This window comes from Leptopilina heterotoma, unplaced genomic scaffold, assembly GCF_015476425.1.
Source record: "Leptopilina heterotoma isolate Lh14 unplaced genomic scaffold, ASM1547642v1 Lhet_562, whole genome shotgun sequence".
NCBI lineage: Eukaryota > Metazoa > Arthropoda > Insecta > Hymenoptera > Figitidae > Leptopilina > Leptopilina heterotoma.
The window spans coordinates 273,025-293,533 of record NW_025111124.1 but is presented as its reverse complement, the minus strand read 5'-3'; the positions used below and the strand labels follow the sequence as shown (position 1 = coordinate 293,533).

Genomic DNA, 20,509 nt, shown 5'->3' with positions numbered 1-20,509 from the left:
AAAAATAATAAAATTTTTCACAGAAATTCAACTCTTTTTAAACATTTTAATAAACTTTTCCGCAATAATTCAATTATTTTCAAAAATAATCAAATTCTTCTATGAAATTTAATTATTTTTGAGAATTAGAATAAAATTCCTAGTAATTATTCAATTATTTTCATAGATAATAAAATTCATAGCAGGAATTCAATTATTTTCAATACAATTTTTACAGGAATTGCTCAAAAAATGTAATTATTCTTAAAAACTTATTTTCAATTCCTCAAAAAAATCAATTATTTAAAAAAATGTTTTTTTCATATTTTTTGGAAGGATTGAATAATTATTTTCAAAAATTTAATAAAATTGTTCTAAAGAAATTAATTGTTTTAAATACAATACTTTAATTAAATTATTTTGAAATAATTCAATTACTTTTTTAAATTTTAATAAAATTTTTTCTAAGAATTCAATTATTTACACAAATTATTTTTCAAAAGAATTCAATTATTAAAGATAACTAAGAAAATTACTCCCGAAAATTCAATTATTTTGAAGTATTTTTAAAAAATTCTTTTTAAAATTCAATTATTTTCATAAATATAACAATATTCATCACAATAATTCAATTATTTTTAAAAGTAATAAATTTCTTCTTGAAAATTCCATTATCTTAAAAAATTTTTATAAATCGTTCGCAAGAATTCAATTATTTTCATAAATAATAAAATGTTTTTTAGGAATTCAATTATTTTCAAAAAAATTTAATAAAATTTCCCACACACATTCAATTATTGCCAAATTTTTTAATAAAATTCTTTGTAAAATTCAATTATCTTTAAAAACTTTTCGCTATTCAATGATTTTTAATATTTACCATTTTCAGAAAATTTCCAAACAGAATTCAATTATTTACATAATGGTTTGTAAAAATTTTCGTAACAAATTCAATTATTTACATGAATAATAAAAATTTCTCAGGAATTCAATTATTTAAATTAGAATTTGCATAAAATTATTCGAAAGAAATGAATTATTTAAAATTTCTTATAAATTTCTTTGCAAGAATTAAATTATTTTTTAGAAATATATTTAAAATTCTTTCATGAATAATAAAATTCGTTGTAGAAATTCAATTTATTAGCAGGATAAGAAAAAAGTAAATATTTTTGATGAAAATTAGAAAAAAGTCAGGAAAATAAAAAATATGGAATTGAATTTTTGTCAATTTTGCGAAGTGAATAAAACGAGTTTTTTTTGGTTTTTTTGACATTAAAAAAAATGACAATAACCCACAAAAAAAAATTTTCAAAACAAACAAATAAATGCAGAGAATTTGCCAGCGGAAAGGAAACTTACGATTATTATAAAGTATTTAAAGTATAAAAACAAACAAATCTTCAATAAATCTAAAAAGAGGTATAATTAAGTTTTTTCTGATTTTAATTATTAAGTAATAATTAATAATAAATTAATAATCGATTTAATTCAAATTAATTAATTATTAATTTCATTTACAGTATAAAAAGAAACGAATCTAGAATCAATCTAAACAAAGAGTTTCATTTTTTTCTGATTTTAATTAATAATTAATTTCATTCAAATAAATTGATTATTAATTTAATTCAAAGTATTATAAACAAATTTTGAATATGTCTAAACAAAAAGATGTTTAATAAATTTTTTTTCTGATTTCAGATTCCGAGAGTAAAATTCAATGAACTGAATACCAAGAAAAGAAAATAATCATGAACGTTCCTGAATATTTATTAATTCATTGCTCAATCTATTGCCTCTCATTATCAAAAGGATATTATTAAAGAAAAATTAAGGGACAAAATTCAGTTGATATTGAAACTTAACTGAGCCGCGAACTTTTCTTTCGCCCTCATCAAAGAGTCAAGAAAAGAAGAGAAAAATGCCTCTGATTGCGTCCCACAAATTTAAAAGGTAGAATTCATACAGCTCTCTGACACTTACTCAATTGAATTAATTGAATTAACATTCAAGCTTACTTGCGCAATTAAGTTCCCCGAGTTCAGGGACGAAAATGTACGAAAAGAGATGACGAAGAGAGAATAAAGTGACTTCTACTTTCTTGGCGAGTCTCCATAACGACGCCGAAGATGATCGAACGAACACTTTCCATTATTTCTCTAACCGATCACACGTGTCAACAGTGCCAACTTTATTCCAAATTCAAACAAAGCTTTTATGTTTCCCTCTAAACAACAAATTCCTCCCATTTTCAAAACTATAAATGAAGAGGAAAAAATTAAAATTCAAATTAACAAAAGTGAAGAAAAAAAGTGAATTTAAAAAAGACTAATTTTAAACACAAATATTTAAATACAGGTATTTAAGTATAAAAAGAAATTTTAATTAAATATACAATTTGCAATTAAATATACAATTTAAATGCAAATATTAAAATAGAAATATTTAAAAAGAAATATTAAAATACAAACATTTAAATGCAAATATTAATATACAAACATTTTAATGCTATCATTAAGATACAAACATTTAAAAGCAAATGTTAAAATACAAATACTTAAGTACCAAAAATTATTTAAATATTTGTCAAAATATTTAAGTCAATAAATTGTTGTTATAATTAACAACAAGAATAGCAACAATAATAGCAATAATAAAAATAATTAAAATAATAAACAATAGTAATAAAAATACATTGTTGAAAAATACAGAACAAAACTGAAATTACAAACCAAAAAATAAAATTCAAACATAGCGAATTCAAAAAGTGATTCAAAAAGTGAATTAAAAACAACTTTTCAAAATGTAAATTAAGTGACAAAAAATGAACTCGATTGACAAACCGTGTATTGTGAAATAAAAAAATCCAAAAGCAAATGTAGTGGAAAATGTTATTCAAAAATGTATTGCAGAAAATAAAATACAAAATGTAGTGGAAACTAAAATATGTAACAGGGGAAATAAGATAAAGAAGAAAAGGAGAAAAGATTGAATGATATTGAACAGCGAACCTGGTAAAAATGCTAACATAAAACGAAAAAAAAGACGAAGGGAAGAAAAAAAAATCTCGTGGAGCGATAAAAAAAAGAAGGGGTGTGGGGGTGGAGAAAAGAAAAAGACGAAAGATTTGAAAACGATGGAAGTGAGCTCCGCACTGGGGAACATCACCGACGGCAGCACCGGAAATTTTACCGTTCATCTTTTCACCAGTAACATTACTCGTAATCTTGCCACAGTCACCAAGAAAAACGAGATCCTTGAATGTGAGGTCGAACTCAAGGATGGGTTATTTGAGTTCATCGTTTGTGGAATACTTTTAAATCTCGTGAGTCTCTTTGGCATCCTGGGAAATACTATCTCAATGATCATTCTATCAAGACCGCAAATGAAGTCCTCTATTAATTATCTTCTTATCGGTCTGGCCAGATGTGATAGCATTCTCATCATCATTGCTGTGAGTATATTATTCTATACGCATTTTCCATGGAGGGGGGCTCTAACTTCCCTAATACACAAAAGACCTAGTTTCTTTCAAATTAATCTTCCCTATACTCCCATATCTCCATTAATAACACATAATAAGTGTTCATATGAAGTGATTCTTCTCGCCTTTTTTTAAGTGATAAATAACATTATTTTGGGGGTTTTCAATATTCCTTTTTGATGCTATCAAACTTTTCTTTTAGGGTCTTTTTGGTTTTGCGATTACAAACTTTAATTTAATACGAAGTTGAAGTCCACAACGTTTATCAACAAAAAAAATTTATTTAATACACTCAAGTACCTATGATTTTCAATTTAATATTTAATTGTAAAACAATTATTATCAAAATATAAACATCAATCTTCTTTTTTCTAAATATTTTTGTGTCAATATTGCTGCGCGTTATTTTTAATCAATTTACTAAGTGAACAATTTTTTTTTTTGTTGATCAACGTTGTGGGCTTCAACTTGATAATTTAATATGGAAGTCTCTGGTACTTCAGAAAAAAGAAGAAAATTGTCAGGGTTGCCACCCTTTTTTTATTTCAAATTCCCTGACTTTTTCAGGTTTTCCAGGTTAAAAAACATCATTTTTTCAGTCATGTAAAGTTGGCACTACTTTTTTGAAAAATCAAAAATTTTACAAGAGTTCTGGGCACTTTGGCAATAGTTCTAGAGTTCTCTAACGATTATTTAAATAGTTCTGATGATTAACAATAAAAAAAGCGACAATGAAAAATCATAGTGCTAACTTTGCACAGCACTATGATTTTTGCAAAAAAGAGTTCTGACCTAATATTCTAAAAGAGAATAAAGAGTTCTAGAGTTCTCTACCAAAAAAAACAAGAGTTCTGCAAAATTTCAAAAGTTATTAACAAATTAAAAAAAGATATAAAAATAATATTTTGCAAGTTCTGAATAGAGTTCTGACATCGTTGCGAAGAGTTCGATAAGTATGTCTAATGACATTTTGTTCTAAATCTAAAATCCAAAAAATTACAGAACTTAAAAATTTTCAAAAAATTTAAAAATTCAGAGTTCTGATTAGAGTTCTGGCATCATAATAAAGAGTTCTATAAGTATTGCTAATGACATTTTATTTTTAAATCTAAAATCAAAAAAGTTACAGGACTTTGAAATTTTCCAAAAATTTAAAAATTCAGAGTTCTGAAAGTTCTTATTAGAGTTCTGGCATCATTGCGAAGAGTTCTAGAAGCTATTCTAATGACATTTTTCTCTAAGCCCAAAATCCAAAAAATTACAGGACTTTAACCCCTTAACTGTTTGAGGAAAGTGCAACATGATTGTCCCAAAATTAATAAACATTATATTCTCAGAATTCTGAATTTTTAATTTTTTAAATTTCTTGAAATCTTCAAAGTCCTCTAACTTTTAGTATTTTGCGTTCAGAGTAAAATATCATTAGAAATTCTTATAGAACTCTTTATAACGATGCTACAACTCTTTTCAGAAATCTCAGAACTCTAAATTTTAAAATTTTGAAATTTTTTTGTAATTTTTTAAGTCCTGTAACAATTGGATTTTTTGTATAGAGAAAAATGTCATTAGAAATACGTGTAAAACTCTTTATGACGATGCCAGATCTCTAATCAGAACTCTCAGAACTCTGAATTTTAAAATTTTGAAAATTTTAGAAAATTTTAAAGTCCCGTAACTTTTTTGATTTTGGATTTAAAACAAAATGTCATTAGGAATACTTATAGAACTCTTTATGATGATGCCAGAACTCTTTTCAGAACTCTCAGAACTCTGAATTTTAAAATTTTGAAAATTTATGAAAACTTCAAAGTCCCATAACTTTTTTGATTTTGGATTTAGAACAAAATGTCATTAGACATACTTATAGAACTCTTCGCAACGATGCCAGAACTCTATTCAGAACTTGCAAAATATTATTTTTATATCTTTTTTTAATTTGTTAATAACTTTTGAAATTTTGCAGAACTCTTGTTTTTTTTTGTAGAGAACTCTAGAACTCTTTATTCTCTTTTAGAATATTAGGTCAGAACTCTTTTTTGCAAAAATCATAGTGCTATGCAAAGTTAGCACTATGATTTTTCATTGTCGCTTTTTTTATTGTTAAACATCAGAACTATTTAAATAATCGTTAGAGAACTCTAGAACTATTGCCAAAGTGCCCAGAACTCTTGTAAAATTTTTGATTTTCCAAAAAAGTAGTGCCAACTTTACATGACTCATTTTTTCAGATTTTTAAAACGAAAATTATTCGAAAGCATCAATAACTCATTTATAAATAAATACTATAGCAAAAATTCGTGCGCCAAAGCGCGCGGCTAACTTCTTCATGCCTTCTTTAAATAAAATTAACAATTTTAAAAATAATAGAATTTGAAAATTTTCTAATTTAAATTTTTGTTGAAAACACTAAAAAAAATTCAATTTTCGAGAAATTACAATTATAAATTGCAGAAATTCAATTATTTTCAAGAAAAATAAAATTCTTCTTATAAAATTCAACTATGTTCGAAATTTGAAAAAAATTCTCGTAAAAATCACAATTATCATTATAAATAACAAAATTCTTCTCCAAAGTTAAATTATTTTCATAAATGTCAAAACAATTCTTGTCCTAATTTCAATTATTTTCAAAAATAAAATACATTTTTCTAATTTCAATGATTTTCAATATATCTATTATTTTCATAAAATTTTTCAAAAACTAATATATTTCAAAACTTTGAAATTCAATAACATATAATAATATTGTTTCATTATTATAATAACTATAATTATAGCTATAACTATTATGACGGTTCAATTAGAACAACAATATAAGAATATTATTATAAAAGCTTGAAGATATCGATCATTCTTCATGTTTTATAATAATTAAAACTTATTGCTACTCTGTTACTGTAACTTCTTCAAAAATTATTTTCAACATTACGATTATTCATTTCTAGAATTTACAACTAAAATAATTATTCTTTAAGTAAATTTTTTAAAAATAATTTTTGAAAAAGTTCTTTATGAATTTTCAAATTCTTTTGTTTACAATTTAATTTTACGAAATTTCGATTATTCTGACATTCTTCAATTAAATATATATTAGAAATTAAAAACTTCAAATAATTAAAAAAAATTCCATTAAACTTATTGAGAAAAATTAATTCTATATAGAATTCTTCATTAAAAGTATGAAAAGTTCAAATTTTCAAAGATTTTAATTTGAAATTCATTTTTAAATCAATGTTTATTAGAAAATTCTACGAGAATTCAATTATTTAACTATAAAAATAAATATTTTATTAAACAATTCAATGTTTCTTAAAATTGAATTTTCATAAAGAATTTTGACAACAAATTTTTAAATAATTGAATTCTCTTGACAAATTTAAAATTTTTTTTAAATAATTGCATTTTTCGAGAAATTTGATAAAAATTGTACCTATTTAAAATAATTGAAATTCTGCGCCAAGAATTTTATTAAAAATTTTGAAAATAATTGAATTTCGGGGAAAAATTTTATTATTTATAAAGATAATTGAAATTTTGACGAGAATTTTTTTTGTTAATTTTTAAACATAATTGGATTTCTGTGAAGAATTTTATTAAAATTATTTTGAATAAAATTCAATTGTTACCCAAAGAATTTTATTAAAGTTCTTGAAAATAATTTTATTCTTTTAAAGAAATTTAATTAAATATTGCTACTGTAACTTCTTCGAAATTATTCTCATTATTTCAATTCAATTATTATTTTCGAAAATTTTCAACAAACAATAAAACTTTCCTTTAAATCAATTATTTATAATAAATTTTCGACAAAGTTCTTTGAGAATTTTCAAATCCATTTGTACAATTCAATTTTAAAGAAATTTCGATTATTCGAAAATTCTTCAATTAAAAATATATTAGAAAATAAAAAATTCAAATAATTTCAAAACAATTCAATTACACTTTTTCAAAAAAATTAATTCTACAGAATTGTTAGTTAAAATAATGAAAAATTCAAACTTCTAAAGCTGTTATTTTTTAGCCTTTTTAAAATTCAATTATTTCTAAGAATTCATTCAATTATTATCTAAAATTTTAACTGAAATTAATTTTTAAATTAATTTTCATAAGAAATTTCGACGACAATTCAATTATTTAAATATAAAAATAAATAATTTATTGAATAATTGATTAACTCTTAAGAACGAGTTCTTATAAAGAATTAAATCAACAAATTTTTAAATAATTGAATTTACTTGACAAATTTTAATAATTTTTTTTTTTTTTTTTTTTTTTTTTTTTATTTGAAAATACCAGTTTGTGTATTTTTAAGAATAATTAAATTTTTCGATGAATTCGATTAAAATTTTATTAAAAACAATTGAAATTCTGCAATGATTTTTATTATTTATGAAAATAATTGAATTATTGAGAAGAATTTAATAAAAAAATTTGTAAATAATTGAATTCCTAGAATATTTTTATAATTTATAAAAATAATTAATTATTTGTGTAGAATTTTATTTAAATTTCTTTTAAATAATTGAATTCTTTTGGAAGATTTTATCAGAATCGTTGAACTGAGGAAATTTTTTGAAAATAATTGAATTTTGGAGAAGAATTTTATTATTTATAAAGATAATTAAAATTTTGATTAGAATTTTTTGTAATTTTTGAACATAATTGTATTTCTGCGAAGACATTTATTACTTAATAATTTATTTTATTCATTCTTAAATCAATTTTCATGAAAAAATTCTACGACGATTCAATTATTTAAATATAAAAATAATTTATTTATTGAATAATTGATTACTTCTTAAAATTGAATTCTTATACAGAAATTTATCAACAAATCTTTAAATAACTGAACTTTTTGGACGAATTTTTATTAAAAATTTCAAGAATAATTACATTTTTCAAGGAATTCGATTAAAATTGTATTAAAAATAATTGAAATTCTGCAATGAGATTTAATATTTATAAAAATAATTGAGTTCCTAAAAAAGAATTTTATTATTTACAAAAATAATTGAATTCCTAAAAATAATTTTATTCATTTCTGAAAATAATTGAATTATTGTTAAGAAAATTGTAAATAATTGAATTTCTGTGAAAATTTATTATTTATGAAATAAATTAATGTTTAAGTAAAATTTTATTAAAAATTTTTATAAATAATTAAATTCTTTTAGAAAATTTTATTAGAATAGACAAAGGTTGATATTGAAAATCATTCAATTGAGAGAAATTTTTGAAAATAATTGAGATTTTGCCAAGAATATTATTAAATTTTTTTTGGAAAATAATTGAATTTTGCAGAAGAATTTTATTATTTATAGGTAAAGATAATTGTAATTTTGACGAGAATCTTTTTTAAATTTTTGAACATAATTGAATTTTTGTAATCATTTACAACTTCTCCAATATTCAATATTTTTAGTGTTTTTAGCTAAAATTCTTCTATAAATCCATTATTTATTTTAATAATTAATTAAATATATATTAAAGAATGTAACTAATTTTAGAAGAATTTGAATTATTAAAATTTTTTTCAATAATCTAAAGTTCTTTCTAATTAAATTCATTGAAAATAGAAATTTTCTAAAATTTCAAATTAAAACCCTTTTGAAGATCATCTATTTCTAAAAATTGTAAACGCAACTCTTTTAAAATTCAACTAATTTTGAAATATTGAAGTAAAAGTATTCATTCAAATAGGTAATTGAATTCTTAAATAATTCGGTCATTTATGAAAGTAATTGAATGTTTTTGTAGAATTGTATCAAAAAGTTTTTTCAATAATTAAAATCTGTTGATAAATTTTGTTGAAAATAGTAAATATTGAAAATTATTGAATTGCGTTAAAACTTTTGAAATAAAATAATATTAAATAAATTCATTCTTGTCAGAAATGGAAAAAAATTTTGAAGGTTTTGTATTAGAATTAGTGGTAGTTTCATAGTTTATGATGCAAACAAAACAGACACAAAAATTCATCATTTTCTTATGAATTCTAAAAATTAAATTTTTTCCAGTACTTTTAATAAAAAAATCCCTGACTTTTCCCTGAACAATAGTGAATAATATAGAAAATGACCTATATTGTTATTTGATATATTGAAGAAAGAAAGAAATCTTGAACGAATTCTTTTTTTTAAGGAAATTTTTTCTTCTTTCAAATATTCTGCTCTGATATCATAAAGTTCGACTCTCAAAACTACTTGTCACAGACGGTTACTACTTGATGACTCTCTTCCCTTCTTTCTATATTACAACACATTGGAATTGACCTCTTTTTGCAAATAATGTAAGCTCAATTTCCTTTGACCCATTTTTGTATAGCATTTTAGAAATAAAAAGAAAATAACTCATAAATAATATTTTCAACATTTTTTTTCAAATAAACTATTTATTTATTGCAAGAAAAATTCAAATTACATTTTTATCCTCCACGCGAATAAACTTATTTGATTAAATCAATTGTGATTATACTTATTTTATACAATTTTTCCGAGTATTTAAAAATTTGTTTAATTTAAAGATTAATTTTATTCTTCTTTTATACAAAAATGAACATATATATAAAATGTCTATGAACATAAATTTCTAAATTTGTAAATGAGAAGATAATTCTCGAGAGTGAGCCCTTTGTAAGATATTTGTTTTGACTATAATTTATACACGTTTCGTGCTATTCTGTTAGAATTATATAGGATTACATTTGGGAGGCATTTCAAGATATATTCGAAAACCGAATAGAATATTTAGTTATCGATTTGTGTAAACATAAATCAAAATTGAACAATATTTATGAGAGTGATATTGTATTTTCATCAAATTATGTCTCTAAACATTTGAAACTTCAAATTAACAAAATTGATTTATTTTCAATTTAAATTTTACTGCAATAATATTGCGTCATTTCATAAAAACTAATTTTTCAAAAATTATATACGAATTTTAAAGCAAATTATATATTATAATAAAAATATAATAATTTGTATTTAAAAATTATTAATATTATTAACTATAATAATTTGAATGTTCTTTCATTCATTCACTTTTTCTGTCCCTCACAATCTGAAGTTGTCTTTTGTTCATATACTTTTGTTTTTTGTTATCTTTAGATAAATTGTATATTATTACTAGCAAATATTACGCGCGGAACGTAATATTCAATTTATTATTGTTATGCAAATTACAAAATTTTTTATTTACAATTATAAATTTTTTAAATAATTTCATAATCAAAATTTTAAAAATTAACTTATTAAGTACATAATTAATTATTACTGTTGATATTTTCTAGAATTTTAATAAATCCTTCGAAAAAATTTAATTTTTTTTATAAATAGTAAAATTCTTCGCAAGAATTCAATTAATTTAATAAATAGTAAAATTCTTTGCATCAATTCAACTGTTTTCAAAACAATTTTAATTGAATTCCTCGGATGAATTCAAATATTTTAAAATATTTCCATAAATTTCAATTATTTCCTAAAATTTTAATAAATTCTTCAAATCAATTCAACTATTTTTATGAATACTAAAATTCTTTGCAGGAATTAAATTATTTTTAATCAAATTTAAATAAAATTACATGAAAGAATTTAATTATTTTCAAACATTTCCATAAAATGCAATATAAATATAAAAAATATAAATATAAATATTTTTAAAAACTGCTATATAAAAATAAAATTACTTTCAATGCAATTTTTAAATATATTCGTCAAAAAAATTGAAAGAATTCAATTATTTTCAAAAAATAATAAAATTCTTGTGATTAATTTAATTATTTTGAATATGCTTAATTTTAATAAAATTCTTTAAAGAAATTCAATTATTTTCGAAACAACTTTAATTGAATTTCTCGAAAAAATTTCTTTATTTTCAAATATTTCGATAAAATTCTTTATAACAATTTAATTATTTCTTAAAATTTTAATAAATTCTTCGAAACATTTCAATTATTTTTATTAATAGTAAAATTCTTCGCAATAATGCAATTATTTTTATAAATAGTAAAATTCTTTGCAGGAATTCAATAATTTTCAAAACAATTTTAATTGGATTCCTCGGATGAATTCAAATATTTTTAAATTTTCCATAAATTTCAATTATTTCCTAAAATTTTAATAAATTCATCCAAACAATTCAATTATTTAAAAAAAAAAATTCTTCGCAAGAATTCAATTATTTTCAATTCACTTTTAATAAAATTCTTCTTTCATAAAATTTTCAATTAAAACTATTAAAGAAACTCCATTAGTTTAAAAAAAATTCAAAGAAATTCTTCAAAAGAATTTAATTAGGATTTTTAAAATTTTTAATAAAATTCTTTGCGAGAATTCAGTTATTTTCCACTAAATAGTAAAATTATTTGAAGGAATTCTATTATTATCACATTTTTTGATAAAATTCTTTGCAACAATTCGATGATTTTCAATATAATGATTTAAAAATTGAAAATATTTGAAAAAAAAAAATTATAAAAAAGGTAAAAAACAAAAAGCAAACAACAACTAACTTCAAATTGTTAACAGGTTACCGAAACATGTACTTTATTATTATTAATTAATAATTAATTAATTAATGTTACAGTTATTTTTATTTTATAATTAATTCAAAATTGTAATGACAAATAGAAATCATCAGAACTTTTTCACTTCTTTTCATTAAAAGACTAAAATTTTATTAAATATTATGTTTTGTCAAATTGAAATTATGCAGATTTTTGTTCCTTACTTCTAAACAAAATAAGAAAATTGTTAAACAACTGTGATTAAAAATAGAAAATTTATTTATTTTGCATTATTTTTGTTTATGAATCACAATTTTTTTAACAAAATATTATTGTGTTTTAGAAAAAGAAGAAAAATATTTGCAAAATTCCTATTTTTAATCTTCATTTTTGAAAAGGATTTTCCAGAGGAATTAAGAAATTTAAAAATTTTAAATTCAAACCTTTTTGAAATTAAACAAAATATAAAAAATTGTTGGAAAACATGAAGATATCGATTGCTTCGAGTCTTCGACTCGGAGTGATCGATTTCTTCATGTTTTCTAATAATTAAAGATGACCAAGTAATAAAATCATTATTTTAAATTATTATAAGAATATTGTTACTGTAACTTTATCAAAATTATTTTCATCATTTTAATTCAATTATTATTTTCTAAAATTTAAATTATTTTTTACAAAAATAATTGAATTCCTTATAAGAAAATGTTATTATTTATGAAAATAATTTAATTCCTTATAAGAAAATGTTATTATTTATGAAAATAATTGAATTCTTTTTGGGAAATTTTATTAAAATAGTAGATATTGAAATTTATTTAAATTAGAACATTTTTTGAAAATAATTAAAATTAGGACAAGAATTGTTTTGACATTTATGAAAATAATTTGAACTTTGGAGAAGAATTTTGTTATTTATAAAGATAATTAGGATTTTTACGAGAATTTTTTTAAAATTTTGAACATAGTTGAATTTTATAGGAAGAATTTTTTTTGTTGAAAATAATTGAATTTCTGCAATTATTTGTAATTACTCCAATATTGAATTTTTTTAGTGTTTTCAACAAAAATTTAAATTAGAAAATTTTCAAATTCTATTATTTTTAAAATTGCTAATTTTATTTTAAAAAGGTAGTAAGAAGTAAGCAAGTTGTTCGTTAACAAGAAGTTGTTGCTAGTAAAAAAGAATAATATAAAATTATAAAGAAATACAATATAGTAGCAAGTTTTAAAAAAAAGTCACGAACAGTAATTTTTTTTTTTGAAAATATATTTAAATTGAAAAATTATTTTCTTCATTTGAACGTTCGTGAATTTTTCTGAACGTAAATTTTAAATTCCACTCTTTAAATGTGTGGGTAATATTTAAATTTTCGTAAAATTCAAGAAATTCCGAGTGATTTTTTTGAGTCGTATCAATTATAATGTTAAGCCTCGACAAAGAAGCTTTTCATGTCGTTATAATAGTGTGCGATCTGACTGGTTGCATCGTAACCGAACATAAATCTTGGATTAACGAGACTAAAGCGTTGCTTTTCTGAAACGTAAAGGCAGCAGGTGTCGGATAAAAATGTACCCATTATCCGCAACACTTTTCTTTATTTTCAAAAGTTACTGATTTTTTTCCAAAAATAAGACTCAAGTGATCTCTCGCTTTTTTTTATACGTCACTAAAATCAATTTCAAAAGAAGCACAGTAACAAATTTTGCCGTATATTTATAATATGTATTGCAAATTCAGGGTGTCTACTATTTTCGTTCAACAAAATTCCCGGCTTTGTCCTAATTTTTCACGGTTTTTTTTTTCTCATCAAAAATTTTAATTTATTTGATTTCGAACCTAAATAATGCAATAATGCTTTTAATATTCAATTATTATCTAAAATTTTAACTGATATTCATTTTTAAAACAATTTTTATATCTTTATTATTTATTTATTATCTTGAAACAATAGAATTGAAAAATTTCAAAAATCTTATTTTTTAGAATTTTCAAAAAAACTTTGCGAAAATTCAATTTTATTAAAAAAATTGTAAGAGTGTGTATCTTTTTTTAAGTTAACTAATAAAAATTTTAATTATGAATCTTCGCACAAAGAAACATGAATACATTAGAATGTGACTCTTTATAAAATTCAATTATTTATCAATTATTAAATTAAAATACTTTGAAAATTCGATTTGTCAAAAAGTTTTTAATGAAATTCTTTAACAAATTTAATTATTTTCAGTTGAATGTCACAAAATTTCTACTAGTTCGATAATTTTTTTTAAATTTATTTACATACTGTATTTCAATCAGTGACTGATTGTTTAATATCAAATTAATTATTTTTAATTAATTCAAATTTAGAGAACAGTATATAAATATCTATAAAAATTGAAATAAAAAGCGATTTTTTAAAAACAAATTAAAGTAATAAAACTTTTTTTAATTTGGTGAAAAAATTCCCGGTTTGGCATAAAATTCCTGGCCTATTCCCGGTTTTTCTCGGCTATTTCCCGGATTTCCCGGTTAGTAGACACCCTGAAATTATACTATATTTTTATTTATTACTGTAAGTAAATTATTCGAAAACATTCAATAGTTTTATTTAAACTAAATAAAATTTAAATTTAAAATAAATAAAATGTCTTATTTCCAGATACGCGACGACAATCATGAAAAAATAAAAATTAAAAAAACAAACTTTCTGTTACAGGTGATGATTCACGGTTTGCCAGCAATTTATTCATACACCGGCTATATGTTCGATTACAAGTTCTACGTATTTCCAAAAATTGTCAAGTACTTGTATCCAATATCCCTGGCAGCGCAAATGGTGACGGTTTATTTGACCTTGACCGTGACCATGGAGCGTTATGTAGCCGTATGTCATCCCCTAAGAGCAAGGTCACTCTGCACGTATGGGCGTGCAAGAGCAGCTGTGATATGCATTGTCATCGTGTCATTTCTTTACAACCTGCCCAGGTTAGAGCATAATATTTTCTTTTTTTCCTTTTCTTTTCATTCAAAAAAAAAAAAAAAAAAAAAAAAAATAATAAAATGTAAAAAAACTCACATTCTCGAATTGAATTTTCCGATTGAGAGAATTCACTTCGAATAAACGTTATTGCTTCACTAGTCGGCAGTATTTTCCACTTTCCTGACATTAGAAAAGATCAGAATCTCGTTCGTTTCTCTTCTCACTATATATGTATATATACACAGTTAGTGTCAGACTTCAATTTACAAGAAATTTTTACCCTCTATTTTATCATAATTTATTTTCAAAATAAAAAATTCAATTTTCCAATCGAAGAAAAATTTTTTTCAACTTTTCTATTTCATGGCACGAACCAAGGAAAGCATTTAATAAGACGTACCAAAAATGAAAAATTACAGACCAATTACTGGCAAAAATATAATCAGTCCGAAACAAATGAAAGAAAATTTACTTAAAACTATAAATTACATTTTTTCATAACTATAAAACAATAAAACAATTCAAATAATATATGTAAAAAAAATTTTAATATATTTAATTTATTGAAATTTTCTTCAGAATTATTTTCATCATTTCAAATCAATTCTTACTTTTAAGAATTTTTAATTCAAATTCTTCTTTAAATCAATTAATTTTCGAAAAAGTTCTTTGACAATTTTCAAATCCAATTATTCACTATATTCAATTTTATGAATTTCAATTATCCGTAATTTCTTCAATTAAATATATATTAGAAAATAAAAACTTAAAAACCGCTGCCAAGTTGTATATTTTTTTTATAATTTTGGTGCTCATTTCATGAACACTTTACTTCCTCATAGGAATAAAAATAATAGAAATATATGAAAAACTTTTTATAAATATGGTAAAAGTGATTGAATTTTGGGTCAATAAATGTATTTTTAAATACCCTACAAGATAGTTGCAATAATTTAATAGTTAAATAAAAATTTTCAAACAAAAAAGTTGAGAAAATGTCATTTTTCACAATTTTTGGTTTTTAAAATACCAGTAATTTCGAAATTTATTATCGAATTAGGTTCAAAAATAGGTCAATCGAAGCGTTTTTTTAATGCTCTACAAGTTAGTAATGATTATTTTAAAGTTACTTCTACGTTTTTCAACAAAATTTTCAAAAAAGTCTTATTTTCCAAAATTTTTGATTTTTAAAAGTTTAATAACTCCGGTTAATATGGACGAAAAATGTTCAATTAGTGCTCAAAAGATGCGTCTAAAAAAACTCTACAAAATTATGGAAAAACATTTATAGGTGTCCTAACATTTTTTTAAAGTTATGGGCAAAAAACGTTTTTTTGCAAAATTAAAAATCAAAAAAAAATTTAGTTAAACTTTATTAATTTATCAGAAAGTACTCTCACTTTATGTCCGCAGGTGAGATCTACAATTTAAAAAAAAATTCAACCCAAAAGCTCTTCGTGATTTCGAGATATTTATGAAAATGTGATGTTAACACACACAGTCATACGGAATGACATTTTCTAAAAATGTCATTTTTGAACCCCTGAGGTCAAATAACATAAAGATATGTCAAAAAATCGAACTCGAAAAATGTTGGTATTACAATACTTTCTCTATGAGGAAGTAATAATACAAAAAAAAATTCAATTAAACTTTTTCAAGAAAAATTAATTTCAAAATTCAATTATTTCTAAAAGTTCACGCTATATATTGCTATTAATATTCAATTATTATCTCAAATTTTAACTGAAATTCATTTTTAAATCAATTTTTATTAGACAATTCTACTAGAATTCAATTATTTAAATACAAATAAAATGCAAATTAATAATTTATTCAATAATTGAATGTTTCTTAAAATTCAATTCACATTAAGAATTTTTATAAACAGATTTTTAAATAATTGAATTCTCTTGGCGATTTTTAATAAAATTTTTAAAAATAATTACAATTTTCGAGGAATTCGATTAAAATTGTATTAAAAATAATTAAAATTCTGCGATGAGTTTTATTATTTATGAAAATAATAATTAAATTAAATTATTGTGTAGAAATTTATAAAAAAATTTGTAATTAAGTGAATTTTTATGAAATACTTTTGAAAAATTTTACTAAAATTGTTTTTATTGAAAATCATTATGAGGAAATTTTGTTGAAAATAATTGAATTTCGAAGAAGAGTTTTTATTATTTATAAAGATAATTGAAATTTTATGGAGAATTTTGTGTAATTTTTTAACATAATTGAATTTCTGCGAAGAAATTTATTACTTAATAATTAATTTCATTAACTCTTAAATCAATTTTCATAAAAAAATTCTACGACGATTCAATAAGTTGAATATAAAAATAAATAATTTATTGAATAATTGATTATTTCTTAAAATTTTAATTTATAAAAAATTTTATTAACAAATCTTTAAATAATTGAATTATTTGACGAATTTTTATTAGAAATTTTAAGAATAATTCTACGATGAGATTTAATATTTATAAAAATAATTGAATTCCGAAAAAGAATTTTATTATTTACACTAATAATTCATTTTTAAATTAATTTTTATTAGAAAATTCTACTAGAACTCAATTATTTAAATACAAAAAATATAATTTATTGAATATTTGACTGTTTCTTAAAATTGAATTCACATTAAGAATTTTATCAACAAATTTTTAAATAATTTAATTCTCTTGACAAATTTTAATAAAATTTTTAAGAATAATTACATTTTTCGAGGTATTCGATTAAAATTGTATTAAAAATACTTGAAATTCTGCAATGAGTTTTATTATTTATGAAAAAAATTGAATTCCTACAATAATTTTATTTTGTACGAAAATAATTGAATCCCTGTAAAAATTTTATTATTTATGAAAATAATTGAATTATTGCGAAGAAATTTATAAAAAATTTGTAAATAATTGAATTCCTGTGAAATTTGTATTATTTTATGAAAACAGTTAAATGTTTGCGTAGAATTTTATTTAAATTCTTTTAAATAATTAAATTATTTTAAAAATTTTATTAAAATAGTAGATATTCAAAATCATTGATTTGAGGAAAATTTTTGAAAACAATTGAAATTTTGTCAAGAATTTTATTAAAGTTTTTGAAAATAATTTATTTTCAGAGAAGAATTTTATTATTTTTAAAGATAATTGAAATTATGATGAGAATTTTTTTTAATTTTTGAACTTGGTTGAATTTCTGCGAAGAAATTTTATTACTTTTGAAAATAATCAAATTTTTGCAATCATTTGTAATTTCTCTAAAATTCTCCAAATTATATCGTATACAATTTACGAACTTCTCGTCTTTTTTAAATTAAATTACGGACTTTATGGACCTTTTTTTTTAAAAAAACTGACTTTTACGGACCTTTACGAAATTTGCGGACCTAGTTCGAGCTCTGCTATTTAAGAAATAAATTTATATTTAATATACGCTTTGTAAAAGAAAAGGGTAATAATTTTTGAAGAGTAAAACATTTAGATTAATCTTTTATTAATTTTCGTCTCGCTGCAAGTGAAGAAAATTAATGGGATATACATTTCCTAACTCACTTGCTCCTAATTAACTTGACTAATTTGTCTAAATTAGAAATACATTTTTCCAAATTAATACCTCGATGAATAATATCATAAATTCACTCTTTCACACTCACACACCACTTATAGTGGAATGTAATCAAATTTGAATTTAATTAAATTTTTTTATAGAAGAACTTGTCTACACATTCACGAGAACTTGAAAAGGAAATAAAAATAGAGTTCAAAATAGAAAAATATTATATAATTCCTAAATCAAAAGGTTAAAAATACACAATTTCGAAAAAATCTTATCCTAACTCCTCTAAAAATAGAAATTGTTAGGTTTAAAAAAATAAGTAAATTGATATAAAAATATTCAATTGAAAAATTTGGTTGAATTAAAGAAATATTTATAACAACAGAGTTGCCACAGATCAGGGAAAAGTGAGAAAAAAATGAATTTTTTGTAGCAACCCTGAGCATTTGGTTGATTCAACTAAAATGGTAGTTGTTTCAAATAACTTTTGTTCCGAGTGAATTATTGTCAGTTCTAGAATGAGATATACAATATATTCACGAGGAAAGTAATTTAAATGTAATCTGTTCTCTATTTAGGTTTTGGGAAGTGGAATATAGAGATGAAATCCACTGGAAGGAAAAAGTTAAAGTTTATTGTGTAATGGCAGCCAGTTTGCGAGAGAATCGTTTGTATATTACACTTTACGTTCACTGGTTGTACTTCTTCGTCTACTATGCCTGTCCATTTGCGGCACTGGTGGTCTTCAACACGGCCATTTACAAACGGGTAAGCACGTGAAAACGCCACTGAATTCATTAATCTTAATCACCCAAGCTTCCAGAATCCCGATTCCAATTTTCTTTTCATTGTAAATTTCAAACTTTCATCCGCTATCGTGCTCTCTTACAAAACACAGACCTACACATATCCTTTAATACATTTCTCAATGTCTCTCTCTTTGGATGGTGAGAATTCTATTTTTCAAAATGCACTTTCAACAATTCTTCAAAACCATTCTTTTTCATATTTTTATTTTTTACGTTTTCTTTTATACCACCCATAAAACAATGAACCACATCTAAGAAAAATTCAGTGTTGCCACAAAAATTTAATTTTCATTTTCTCTGCCTCTTCCCTGATTTCCAGACAAAATTTTTACTTTTTTTCTAACACTAGAGAATATTTTGCTTCACTCTAAAAATTATTAGATACTCAATTTTACCAAAAATTTCGATTATTGTGAAATTCTTCAATTAAATATATCATAGAAAATAAATAATTTAAAAAAAAATTCAAACTTATTCAAAAAAATTAATTGTACAGAATTTTTAGTAAATAGTATGAAAAATTTAGATTTTCAAAGATTTTAATTTGAAAGCTTTTCAAAATTCAATTATTTCTAAAAATTCATAATATAGGGGAGAGTCTCTAGTTGTGAGACGGGTTTCATTTTTGACCCGTAAATTGTAAACGGGCAAACGAAATTGTAAATAAAATACACCGTTCGAAAGGTAACAGAAATACGCAACTTTTATTAAAAAAAAGTATAGTGTTTCGATGAACTCAAAAAATTTTACGATACATTTTCCGAGCACATCGCTTTTTTCAAAAAAAAAAAATGTCTCCAGTTGTGAGACACTCATTAAAAATTGCTAAAATTTAATAAGTTTGACATAAAACGTTATGTTTAGTATAAATAATTAAATATATTAATAATATATATTATTATATACTAAATAATAATATTTATTCGCCAAAATATGACTATCCAATAAACACAATTTAATAGCTTCAACAAGAGCATTAAAATTGATTTCTTCTGAATCAATTGACTTTTTTCCACTTGACATGCCCAAAAATACTAGAAAAAAGAATCAAAACAACATTTAAATAGTATGCCTGCAAAGTAGTATTTTTTATGCTGCCCAGATGGGTGTTGACACCGTCTCACAACTGGTGATATGCTGTGTCTCACACCCAGAAATTGGCGCTATTTTAAAAAAGGAAAATTAAATTATTTTCAAC

The 20,509-nt window shown here is 22.0% G+C and overlaps 1 protein-coding gene and 1 long non-coding RNA gene across 2 annotated transcripts in view; both read left to right on the top strand.

Moving 5' to 3' along the window:
• LOC122508745 overlaps nucleotides 1-2,326 on the top strand; it is a 58,774-nt gene extending 56,448 nt beyond the window's left edge. The window contains exon 3 of the long non-coding RNA XR_006302260.1: nucleotides 1,681-2,326. This is a non-coding gene — a long non-coding RNA (uncharacterized LOC122508745). The remainder of the gene's footprint in view (nucleotides 1-1,680) is intronic.
• Nucleotides 2,327-2,703: 377 nt separating this feature from the next.
• LOC122508744 (FMRFamide receptor-like) overlaps nucleotides 2,704-20,509 on the top strand; it is a 36,909-nt gene continuing 19,103 nt past the window's right edge. The window contains exons 1-3 of the mRNA XM_043622265.1: nucleotides 2,704-3,433; nucleotides 14,672-14,940; nucleotides 19,081-19,270. Of these exons, the coding sequence (XP_043478200.1) occupies nucleotides 2,972-3,433; nucleotides 14,672-14,940; nucleotides 19,081-19,270 (921 nt within the window). The 5' untranslated portion in view covers nucleotides 2,704-2,971. The remainder of the gene's footprint in view (nucleotides 3,434-14,671; nucleotides 14,941-19,080; nucleotides 19,271-20,509) is intronic.